The following is a 13,070-nucleotide window of genomic DNA, read 5'->3' as shown; positions in this document are numbered from 1 at the left end:
TTTATGCCATTATATTTTATTATATTATATACTATATAATACTATTTATTTTTGTGCTAATGTCACATGTAGGTGCATCCAGTTCAACCCGACAATTTTCTACTGTGTCTTCTAATTTTTCACTGCAGTATAAAATCCTGCACCACTATGGAAACAGCACAGTGGAGAGGGCTCAAGAATGTATTTTGTTCAGTATGACACAGTTATAATGTCATAAATCATTTTTTAACAAAAGGAAAGTTATTTGCTTTACAAGAATTGGAAAAAAAAATCAATATTTATCCAAGTGCCCAAAAGTGTTACCATCACTGACTCTATATACTGCAGATATTTTATTATTTACATTTTGTTTTACTTGTTTCTATATTTGTCTTCTATCTGCTCAGTGTGAACACAGCCTGCAGTTCAGTTCAGTCCAGGTCAGCTGAGAACTCTTTGAATTTTGAGTCATGGCTTCAGAGTTGCATCGAGGGGCGCAACATTTTTTAAATTTTTTACAGAATCTGGTGAAAGCAAAGAGTTCAGTTTGTGAAATTTTGTGAAATATAGTGATTTTGATCAAATACGTTCAAGAAACATAAGAAAAGTAAGAATCTGCTGACTGTTTTTAAAATTTCTGTCTGATAAATGATGTAATATTGCCGATTTTTTATTCATGATACCTTTACATGCCTTCCTTGAGGTTGAGAGGGTTAAACATCCGATTTTTATGATTCATTCACAGCATGGAGCACGTGCTTCATTTAGAGCCACCTTGACTAAAAACTTGAATGTTATTTATGGTAACAACCTTCATAAAAGAAAAGGTCATTCTCTGAATCTCATTTCACAGGGACACAGTCCTCCTCGCTACCTTTTGCCGAGCTGCCGGCCTTCCATTGTCCGGGCCTTGATACTGACAAGGTTGACATCAGAGGAGAGCTCTGACATGGGGTGAGTTAGGACTGCCAGCTGTTAGCAATCAAGTCTATTTTGAAGTCAGGGACACACAGACCCCCAGGGCCAAAGCAGCAACTAGCCCAGCCCCTCACCACCCCCAGCTCAGCCTACAACCTCCAAGCCCCCTGGTACCACAGATAGCCAGCACATCTGTATTGGTTCCAGATGGTGCAGGCCTTGCAGCACGAGTCCTTTACCTAAGAGCACCCCGAAAATGGTGACGGACCTGAACACAGCCCAATAACGCAGCAAGGAAAAGAGCTAAAGAATATTGCCAGACCTGAAACAAATGAAGCGCTAAACATCTGGAATAAAACTGAAGCAGCCATTGTGTTTCTTAATTAAACTGTTTGACATGCATTACTCAGACTGCTATCCTTGAGGAAGGAGGAGCTGCATAAAGTAATAGAGAAAGCATTTGCTCTACAGACTACCTTCTGAGTATATTGGTTCTCTTTTCTGGAAGGCAAATCTGTCATCACAGATATGGGCCTGAATACTAAACCTCCTGTTGTCCTCATTTATGGGCATTATTGTTTCCTTGTTTGAAAAAAATCCAAAAATTCAGCAAAAAAATTCCCCAAATTTTTGAAAATTTGCAAAACCTTCAGGAAGAAAATTCCAATAATTCCTTAAAATTCCCTTAAAAATTTTATTTTTAAAAAAATCCCCCAAATTTGGCAAGAAAATTCTTGTAAATATTTTCAAAAATGAGTAAAAATCTTCCAAAAAAATCCTAAAAATATTTAAAAATGTTGCAGCTTTGAGGAGAGTACGTAGGAGAGAAGAACACATAACGTGAATTATTATCATTATATAAAGTTTGCAGCTTCAGCCCACACAGACAAGCTAATCTGAAATCTATATCAGGTAAGAAAAATAGAAGGCACAATGGCAACTACTCAGGTCAGCCGAAAGGAGAATGATCAAAAACCGCTGCAGCTGCATTGTTTCAGCATTAGTCAATCAAAACTCTCAGGAAATTGGATCCGACAAGAGGAATGTCCCGGTAAAAAGCCTTGGCCTGCCCCCTCTCACATGACTAAAATGTGTTCACTGAATAAATAAATAGTAAATAGGTGTACAGGAGAATGAACAGATTGATGTTTAGAGGAGTTTAAACAGAGCGAGCGATGTGAGAACAGCAGCAGACACCGATAGAAGCCGACCAGATGGTTCACATGACATTTTTCTTCAAAATGAGATTTATTTATGTTGGGAAGTCTGTAGATGATGTGTGGTGTTGCTATGATGACACCTAATTTCAAACAGAGACCAGAACATGCTGAAGATGGCAGGTTAATGCAGGTCTATACTCCCCTCATGTGGCCGATCCAGGAAATGACCCCAAGAAATGACTGTTTAGGCCCCTTTAGATAAAATCACATGATTTTTGAGTGATTTATTTTGTTGTAAACTTCCTTTAAAATATATGGATTTAGCCAAGGTCCTTGGATGATAATTGCCTGAATTGTTAAATTATAATTTGCTGAGTGCTCAGGAAGAGGACACAGTGGATTTAAAAATGACCAAATAAAATCCAGTTGAAATATTTACACTGTTATAAAACACAGTGCAGATTTATGCAGCCATAAAATAGCTACAAATATTACAACTTCAGATCCACAGACAGCAAAGCAGGAGCTGAGCTGTTATTTATTCAAGACGTTATTGACCCCTGGTGGCTTCACCGGGGAAAATACTGAAAAGTGTCAGTTCCAGCTACTACTGAAAATCAATATAAGGACTCAACACGCAAGTTTGTTATAACGTTAGCAAGTGTCATATGTATTGACCATATATACTGTATTGGAAAAAATGATTAGAGCACCCTTGTTTTCTTCAATTTCTTGTTCATTTTAATGCCTGGTACCACTAAAGGTACCTTTGTTTGGACAAATATAATGATAACAACAAAAATAGCTCGTAAGAGTTTCATTTAAGAGCTGATATCTAGACATTTTCAATGGTTTTATTGATAATAACCAAAATTATTTAAGTTCTTACATCAATAGCTATGGCATTGTATTCCCAAAAACAGCTATAAACATTCCACGTCTTCTTTTCTCTCTGTTTTAGTCACATGATCCACACAGGAGTTAGTTTTTGATTGCATAGCCATTGTTTCTGATGATTGCAGCCATGTGTCTTGGATGCTCTCCACCAGCTTCTGACATTCTCTTTTTTTTGTTGATAATTACAACCTGTGGTTCTGACAACAGACTGTAAGTCAAAATAAAAAATCACACATTCACTCAGACTTTACATGACATTAAAGTGTAACCAAACCCCCAGTCACACCAGGTTTTCATGCACTGGTTGAAAACTACATCCTGCTTGTTTAATGCTGGTTTTTATAATTTTGGTGTCAAGGTCATAATAACACCAACATTGATGTGTTTCATCACAGTACAGTCATATCATTTAGTTTACAGCTGAAAAAACATTTACATGTTAAGTATCTCTTTAAAGGTTTAAATTGTACACATCAGATTGTATCATAGTTAATAATGAAAATTGTCAAAGGAAAAAACATAATTCAGTCAGTGTGATTCTTGTAGGAGACAGTAAAGAATGAAGAGGAAGGGAACCACCAGCAGCTTTTCCCAGCCTAAAAGAAGAGAGGAGGAAGAGCATCCCAGAGAGGAGATGGAGGAGGAAGAGTTCAGAGAGAGAGAAAGAAATGAAGGCATGCAGAGCTCAGACAGCGAAAGGTAAATCAGAGACTATCTGTGGTCCAGCTGGTCCTCATGATATGAATTGATATGATAACCTTGATAACCTTTTCTTCAGGAGGAAATTACATATATATATATATATATATATATATATATATATATATATATATATATATATATATATATATATATATATATATATATATATATCAGAATGAATGATGTAAGTGCTGTCATGAGTTTGAGTTGGAAAAAGAGCCTTTATTCAAGTAGAAGTAACAATACAGAGTAGACAGTGTATACAAATGGAAAAATACTCATAATAAAGTTTAAAAAAAACTGTATGAAAAGTTCTACTTCAGTAAAAGTACATACTGTAAGTGTTAGCAGCAAAATGCTGTCAAAGTATTGAAGTAAAAGAAATTCATGGAGATTTAACTGCTGCAGATAGATTCATTTAATGTTGTCTTCATTGAAAAAATGCTTTTCTTTCAAAAACAGGGACATTTCTAAATGACCCCACACTTCTGGATGGTAGTAGAAGTTGTCTATCATCTATCTATCTATATTATAGCACTGAATCATATTTAACAAGCTTGTTACAGGTTTTGTCCTGAGCTGTAGGTATTCTACAGCTCAGGAAGTACAATGTGCAATATTTGTTTCTGGATTGTGGTGGAAAAAACAAAAGTAGCTTCAAATCCATTCTATTGCAATCTACAGTTAGTAAACAACTGTGATAAAAACAAGATTTATTTATGTATTTATTTATGAGCCACCAGAAACAACGTCAAAAAACAGAATCCGAAAAAAAGGGCAAACGTTAAAAGCTGCTGGATTGTTTGTTCCGGGGTGTTTCGGCGTGTGCCGTTGGGAAGCTGTCCTCCTCGGAGACACTGCCAGCAGCAGATATGGTATCATGTGTCTCCGCGGTGACTTACTGGAAGTTACTGCATGTCGTGAAATGACTCAACATTACTCCGCCTACGGCTCGTTCTGTGGAAGTTCACCAAGCCCACTGGTTGTAGTTTCTGTTTCACGGGGAGATAAATGCCCAGCGCACTGGTGCTGCTGTTCACGGTCTAAAGCAGCTTCCTGAGGCTGCAGAGCCACGTAGTCTGGTCCTAAACCAACACTAAAGACCATCCACAGTCACCTCATGAGAGCACAGCAGCCCCGATGTGTGTCACGATTACAAACAGTCATGTGTGGACTTGAACATGATCGCAGGAAATCAAGTTGCTCCTCCGCTTCGTGGCCCGTCGTGCGTAACAGGGAAGTGAGTCCAACCTACTTTCTGCGTTGCTGAAAGTTGTCTGCGCTCTGTGGGATCTGCTCGGGGCTCAAAGTGCACCTTTCCCCCCCACCTCCTTCGGGTTTATTTGACGGTACATGTCCAGCTTTCAGGCTACAAACATCAACGTTCAACTCGGTGATGGAGGCAGGAAGGGTTCAGTAGGCTGCTGGTGCCAGGCAGAACGAGGAGGAAGAGACGACGACCACAGCGGTTTTTCAATGTTTTGAAATCTCTGTCTAACTGTAGGTAAGATTAAATGTCTTTTTTTAAATCATTAGTTGTGTTTGTCAGTGAAACCCGTCAGGCCTGCAGCTCCAGAGGCCTGACAGATGAATGCGTAAAGACTGATGCTGTTATGTTTTGGTGCGAAAACAACACACTGTTGCAGCGTGAATGTCGGCCTAAAACACAACCTGATAGCAAACCTGTAATAATACTGTGTTTATGCAAACCGTAATAGGTATTCTGTTGATTTATTTTTCTATTTTGAGCACTTTTAGAGAAGCTCCTGATGTGGTTTTCCGTCTTATCACACGAAAAGTGGAAGGAAGTTATTTTATGATCAACACTGAACGAATGTTGCTTCTATCACTAGTCCCTCCCTCCATAACCAGGAATTTCACTGTTCCTAGAAACCTCTTACAGCTGAATGCAGTTTATGTGGCATTTACACTGATGCTGGATGGAAGTAGTTAGATTTTAGTATTGTTAGAAGTCCAGTTCATAGAATATTAGAGTGTTTTAAGATGTAATTCACATCAAATCCCGGGAAAACATAATATGTTATGAAACAATATGAGCCATCCTCAGAGAAAACAAGCTGTGTGTGAGGTTATATTCAGCCGTACCACAACATGCTGCTCCTGACAATGCCTGAGTGTGTGTTGACACAGCAAAAGCAGGCCAAGCTTCAAATCCGTGTGTTACATAAACTAGCAGGGACACTCCTGGGACACAGATGGACAGAATCTGCCGTGAAAATGATCCAGAATCTAAAATACTGGCTGGCTTCTTCTGCTGAGAACAATAATAACTCAGTGACGAGACGCCAAGCTGCCCAGCAGTCCTGGAAAGACCTTCACTGCTGTTGTGCCTCATGAAAGAGGAAGACGGAAGTGTCTGGCTTTCTCTTTCAGATGACGCCACATCGGATCATTTGATTTCTATCAGTGTTGTTGCAGGTGATTGAATTCAGTGAAGAAGCTTTAAAATTTTAACACATTAACATGTTTGCACCATTTACGCTGATAATTCTCATCTCAGAGGTGCTTTGTGTTCAGTTTATTGTGTTTATTTCTGTCTAAAATGCCTGCCTCAGTGTTAGAGGAGTATCTTCTGTGGCCTTCTTCTTTTCACAGCCTGTTGAAAAGTTCTTTTTTAATTTTATTTGATCAGGATTGAGAATGTGTTTTTTTTTTTTGTTACATGTACTACAGGGTGCTTTTGGTGATCTCACACATTTAGGGAAGTTTAGCCTCACTTATCTGGCAAAGGGTGGTTGGGCATGTGACTAAAAAAACCCTCTGTGTGAAAAACCCCTGGCTGGCTGTAGAGGCGAGAAATGCTCAAACTGGTGCATAGTTTAGGTGCTTCTTCATGTGAAGAGTTTTTTTTAGGGGTGAGCTTGTCAATGGGGATTGTTAGGAGTTGATCTGGGTGCAGATTTAAGGACGCTTTCCTCTGTTCTCTTGAAACTGTCTCACAAGATTCAACTGTAAATTCCAAAGTCAAAATCATATTGACAGACGGCAATCCGTAATATTCTACATTTCACTTTTCAAATGACGTTTTAAATATCATGGAATCTCATCATTTTTTATGAATAAATTACTCTCATAAATAGTGTTCAGTTTGGTTTTAGAAATAAAACCAAGTCTAAAAGCCAAACGTGACAACTGTCTGTTTAGTTTAATTGGAAACGACAGAAAAGCTCCACACATTTAGGAAAAATTATTTAGATGATTTACATTATTATATTTTTACTCTGAATAGAATCATTTCTTTAACAGTTAAACGAATAAACCATGCAATCAGAGGATTTCTGCTCTGGAATGTAGTGATGTTTTTCACGTTTTAAAATATATTACAGAATAAATGATTAACAAAAAGAAAAGATGATTTACAGATCAATCTGTCATAAACATAGTCAGTAGTGGCTACCATGTTTTTAATGACTGTCAGTGATAAACATCTCCTCTGTTGGATGTTTTATTGCACTATGACGCCAGCAAGTCCACAATAATAGGATTTGTTGCACATCCTTATTTTTCTGGTCATGTTATTGGATTTTCAAAGTTATAAATCAAACACTTTGTGTACAGTTTAAAGTATTCACACAGCAATCACCACATTGAATTCTGAGACTGCCAGTGGAAATTACCAGTTGTGGTCTGACTTCCCATTCTGCAGTGACATCAGCTACTCAGCCTGGCATGTAGTGTTTCACATCTTGGCAGATATGATCATATATGGTGAAGTGAACAGACGCTCTTCTGATTGCTATGGGTTTCAGTCAGTAATCTTAGGCCAAAATTTTATCTGCAGTGTCTTCCCTGTTTGAAATGGAAAGTTCCGTTAATATTTTTTAACTCACCAATGTCCTCTGAGACTAAATTGGGCAATAAAAATGAAACTGAATCCGTTTGACAGATTTCTTTAGGGACAGTGTATCTTCACATGGTGCCATATTTGACACATACAAACAAAAATAGGAACTGATCTTCCTCAAGAAACAGACTTTTTCCACTTGCCGCTGATGCACATTTGGAAATGAGGCATCATAATAAAATGAGGCGTGATGTGTTAATTCCACGACAGGAGATGTGGGATGTTACCTAAAATTAGTTAAATAACCCACATATATCGATATCGGTTGATATCGGAATCGGAAATTGAGAGCTGGACAATATCGGCATATTGGTTATCGGCAAAAAAGACGATATCGGACATCCGTAATTTATATATGTATTTTTACAAATTTTTCTTTTTGGAAAAAGTTATTTCTGTCATTATATAAGATGGTCAGTGAATGATGTGAGTGCTGTCTTGAGTTTGAGTTGGAAAAAGATCCTTCATTCCAATAGAAGTACCAATACAGAAGTGTAAAAATACTCATAATCAAGTAAAACAAAGTCCTACTTCAGTAAAAGTACATACTGTATGTGTTAGCAGCAAAATGCTGGCAAAGTATTAAAGCAAAAGAGTTTCATATTGGTGTTTTAGCTGCTGCAGATGGAACAAATTTGAGCAACTTCATATCCAGATTTGCTCACAGTCACAACATATAAATCTGACGGGTTGTCAGGGGGAGAGGAAAGAAGAAAATACTTAGTCCCGATGCTGCTTCAGTTCTTTTAATTTTTGGTGAGATATTGGGTCATTACTGAAATGAAATCATGTGAGAAGTTTAGAGAAGTTTAGAAATCACAGTTTGATGGAGTTGTTCATAACTCATCGGAAATGGAATCCCTGCTTTTTGTAAGATGTCAGAACCCCCCAAAAAAACCAAAACGTAGGAAACCGCTTGTTTATTCTTCAACAATGTATTTTAAAAGCTTGTTCTGTCATCAGTTGTGGAAAATTTTCATCCTAAAATGAACCAAAGCTGTCAAATAAACGTATTAGCGTACAAAAGTAGTGTTTCCCTCTGAAATGTAGTCAAGTGGAAGCATAAAGTAGCATAAAATGGAAGTGCAAGTACCTCAAAACTTTGTTTAAGTACAGTACTCCAGTAAATGTACTCCGTAACTTTCTATCACTGTTGAGGTGTTTCAGGCTTTAGTCACTTTTGAGTGTAATGACGTTTGTGTCTGCAGTCTTTAGAGTTAAAAACAGATCAGTGTTCACACTTTCTGACAGCAGGACTCCTCAGTTTAAGGGGGATTTCTACCTGCAGGACATTTTGTGAAACTTTCTGAACTTTTAGCCTGAGAGTACCACTGTGTTGCATAATAATATAGGAATGATGATTGGCTTTGATTGAGCATGAAGTCATACGTTGTACCTCCAATATAGGGATTGAATTTCCAAACAGAAGCCTGATTTGAATCAGTATTTAGTTCAGTGTAATTCCATACTGATTGACAAATGCATGTCCCAAATCAAAACTGAAACTCCTCTAACGTGTCGCTTCATTTGACATTTGTGGAGAGGGAGAGGAATGATTTGAGAGTTTGTCAGAGTTCCATGAGCTGTTGTTGATTCTTGAGGCCGACCTGGAACGAGGGGAGAAACTTGCAAGGCCTGTAAAGCCTGAATTATTCCCATAAGAGATGTTTCTGGCAGGAGAGAATGTCCGGGAGGCTTTTCTGCACACCAGGGAGATGTTTGTATGCATGTCATTGACTTCCAGTGATGAGAGAGGGCTCGACGGAGCAGCTTTGTGCACAGCTGACCTCGTGGTTTATGTTGAACACAGCCAAAGATATTTTATGATGTGAACACACAACATAAACGCACAGCCTTGAAAGACCTTTTGAGCAGAATATTTCACAGTGGAAAAATGGACTTATAACTGCAGTTAGCTGAACGAATGTTGAACAGAGGCACTGTTTCTGAATGAGCTGAAACCTACTTTCATGTCTGTACTATTGGTGATGATATTTTTTTTTCTTGAAAAAAATAAAATTGATGTTGTATTTCTGCAACAGTGGTTTTTACAGGGTTAAATTACACAAAGCAAGTTTTCAGTGTGAATAGGTTCTCCAAGCTCTCCAAGAACTCAGTGCATGCTGGGAAGGAAGTCTGCTTAAATTTGATTTAATTAGTTGATTAAACTCTCAGCTGTAGATTGTTTTAACTCATCATTTTAAACCAGAAGATCTCGAATCAGAAAACTAATTTGTAGAAATTCTGAGGTTGAATTGATTTGAAAGTAACATCACTTCAGTGTTTCCATTCATTTACTAGAAAAGATTCCACTAAATCTCTGTTTAATGCCTTATAGTGTGTTGCTCGTGAGCATCCGGAGAAGTGGGCAGTGAGTGAAGGCCTGAATGAGATGCCTGACACAATGTTTAGATGCTGCTGTTGGTGGGCAGCAACAATGTAGATTTAAATAATAAATGCGCTGCTGATTGCTTCTCTTTCTTGCCTGTTACTCATGCAGTTCTCCAGGAAAGAGTTTCCTCATTATGCAATGTGAGAGCTGCTTGTTGATCAGGAGGTTCAGAGGCACAACAGCATCCTATCCGTGATGCAAGATTCAATTCAGTTCGATTCAATTTTATTCATATAACGCCAATTACAGCTCAGATTGTTTCAAGACGCTTTACAGAACCCATATGCCTGAAAAGTCTGCTTTTAGAATATGAAACTGATCTGGCAGAATATCCCTGCATGTTAGAACAAGAATTGTAAGTTTTGTCATTTGACAGGCAGAGAAAGACGAGTATCGCTACAGCTGTGGCCTCTTTCTGTTGTTAGTTGCCTCGTCATTGTTTGGAAGAACAGGGTTTGGTGTCACCACCAAGGAAACCTGTAGGTGTAGAAGTCTTTTACAGAGGCAGTTATGCAGTTTCACTTATGAGACAAGGAAATTGCTCTTCAACCTAATAAACCAAAAATGTTTTGCCCTTGAGATTATGAGGCGAAGAATCAGATAGAGGAATGTTTGCCTGAGGGTCACCAAGCAGCCAGTGTGCCAATCTAAACAGCGTCTAGAGCTGAGAGCTTCACTGCTCTTTGCCTGTTTAGTGTTGCACAACACTACATTCCTTCAGTCAGATGAAACAGAGTTGTTTCATGTTGCCCATGAATTATCATGAATCACTATGAGGATTTCACTGATTATTTGCCTTAATCCACTTAAATTTCTAAGAGCTAGTGCTTAAAACGAAGAGGCTTGACATCGTATCTCTTGTGAACATCAGCTCAGACCAACAATAGAACAAGTCAGCTCAAAAGTGAAAACAAAATACTTGGAATTTTTTTTTACAGTCAGTCAGGAATCAAAGTATTAATGGTTTGACCTTCTGCTACCTCAGAACAATGGTAAAGTGTCAGTAGAGTGTTAACACTGAAGGGTTCACTCCACATGTAGGAATCTGATTAAGCTCAGAGGATGTACTCGCTGCCAACAACAGCTTTAAGACATCTGACTCTGTCTCCACAGCTGCACTGTGCATGTTTTCCAGATGTGTGTTTGACATACATCCAGGTAGTTTTGTCTTACCGCCCTCAAATGCTGTAAGAAAGACGGCAGCCAAGAATGAACTTATCCCACTAACCTGTGTTGACGTGTAAATGAAGTAGTAGCACCTTGATTTTGGAGGCGCTTTGATTTGAGTTCATACCCAACAGGAAATCCAAATGACTCCAGAAATCCTGTGTCATGTCTGTTATTTCCTGTTTGTTTTTCTGTTTGCAGACGTCCCAGTTTGTCTGATTTGTCACACCAATGCGGAAAGCGTGAATTGACCGTCACACACACAGACACAGTTTTAAATTAAAACTGCATATTTGTTAGCCTTTTTAACCCCTTGATGCCTATTGTTGTGAATTCGCAACATACCACTTTCATTCAGACTGCAGCTGAGATAGTGTATCCATTCCCCCAATGCCGGTTTGTGCATATTCAATACGTACCTCGGAACCTTTTGCAAGCACTGGTTTCTCTTAGGACCGGTTGGAGTGGGACCTAATTATTATATATCTGTTCTATATGTAATAGATAAATTAACAATCTCCACTTATTTTAGTATCAGCTGGAAAGCAAAAACATGCAAAAATGTTTTTATTTAATTGTAAATAAATTCAGGCGTCAAAGGGTTAACATTGTAAATCTTCTGGGGAAATAATGTGTTTATGCCTGAGTGCCACAAACACCAAAGGGAGGCTGGAAAGCATCTGGAATAAGTCCTGTCTTATTTCTTCAAACCAGTTAGCTGTTTATTCTACAACATTCTCTGTTTAGTGCCACTGTATTTTAAAAAGTAAATAAACTGTGGAGACATTACATTAATGATCTCTGACTGTGTTTACTTTGTAGCCCTGCTTGATCATGGCCCAGTGGATACACATGTACCAGATGCTGCAGTGCCTGCCTGATGACACAGTCAACAGCCTTTATCCTCCAGCAACCTTCCCCATTGAAGTCCGACATTATGGAGCTGATTGGATCGAGAGCCAAAGATGGTAGGAGACGAGCGCATGCACATACACTATTCACAAACACACACTACCAATCAGAAGTTTGGACACACCTTCTCATTCAATGCTTTTTATTTATTTGTATTATTTTCTTCATTGTAGATTAATACTGAAGGTTAACACTTTTTTGTTTACAACATAAATCCATATATATTCTTTTATAGCTTTGATGTCTTCAGTATTAATCTACAATGTAGAAAATAAATAAAAACTATTGCATGAGAAGGTGTATAGAAACTTTTGACTGGTAATACACATGTGCATGCTTGCATATAGGTATGCATGCTGTTGCTTGTAGCATATTGCAACACATTGCAGGTGCATGGCCTTGTACGTGTGAAACTATAGCTATGGATAGGCATGGACATTTCTGTGTGTGTGTGTGTGTGTGTGTGTCTGTGTGTGTGTGTGTGTGTGTGTGTGTGTGTGTGTGTGTGTGTTCACAGGGAGGACTTTTCTATGGAAAAGATGGAGCAGGAGAGCAAGGCTCAGACTCTTTTGGAACAAACCGTCAGCATGCTGCAGACAATCGCTCAGCAGAAAACCGACGTAGTGGAGAGGATGAAGCTGATGCAGATCAGCAGGAACATGGTAGGAGGACTGTGTTAATCACAAGCTCTCAGAATGGGATTTGTGTTCCCTCCCGCATCCCTGATGAGATGCAAAAAGACAGTGGTTCAATCTCAGTCTCCACCATAAGACCTAAACACTCACAGACTTAGCTAACGCCACAGCTGTAGTGCTTGAGAGTGTCAATTCAGAAGGGGGCCAAATGATGGAAAAAAAAGGAATTGGACTCGCTGTCTTGACAGCATATGTTGCTTTTATTGTATTTAGACTCAGATCAGTCGATCACTCTCTGTCTGTGACATTATAATGTTTCTACATTTTAGCAAACTACCAAAAATCAGGAAAGCCTTGAACATCTGTAAATCCCACATGGACATTTGACTGAAAATACAAACAGCTCTACTTACATGGAATAAAAAAAACACACACACAACTGT

The 13,070-nt window shown here is 38.5% G+C and overlaps 1 protein-coding gene across 3 annotated transcripts in view; it reads left to right on the top strand.

The window, feature by feature from the left end:
• Positions 1–4,640: 4,640 nt before the first annotated feature.
• Positions 4,641–13,070, top strand: part of stat6 (signal transducer and activator of transcription 6, interleukin-4 induced) — a 37,819-nt gene continuing 29,389 nt past the window's right edge. For 2 of the 3 annotated variants that reach the window (XM_055012707.1, XM_055012705.1), the window contains exons 1-3: positions 4,641–5,160; positions 11,903–12,048; positions 12,510–12,654. In XM_055012707.1, coding sequence (XP_054868682.1) covers positions 11,915–12,048; positions 12,510–12,654 — 279 coding nt within the window. In that variant the 5' untranslated portion in view covers positions 4,641–5,160; positions 11,903–11,914. The remainder of the gene's footprint in view (positions 5,161–11,902; positions 12,049–12,509; positions 12,655–13,070) is intronic. The other variant, XM_055012706.1, reaches the window with a different exon arrangement.

The sequence above is a fragment of the Amphiprion ocellaris genome, chromosome 8, assembly GCF_022539595.1.
Source record: "Amphiprion ocellaris isolate individual 3 ecotype Okinawa chromosome 8, ASM2253959v1, whole genome shotgun sequence".
NCBI classification, from domain to species: Eukaryota; Metazoa; Chordata; class Actinopteri; family Pomacentridae; genus Amphiprion; species Amphiprion ocellaris.
Note: the sequence above shows the minus strand (reverse complement) of the source record. Positions and strands in the feature narration are given on the sequence as shown.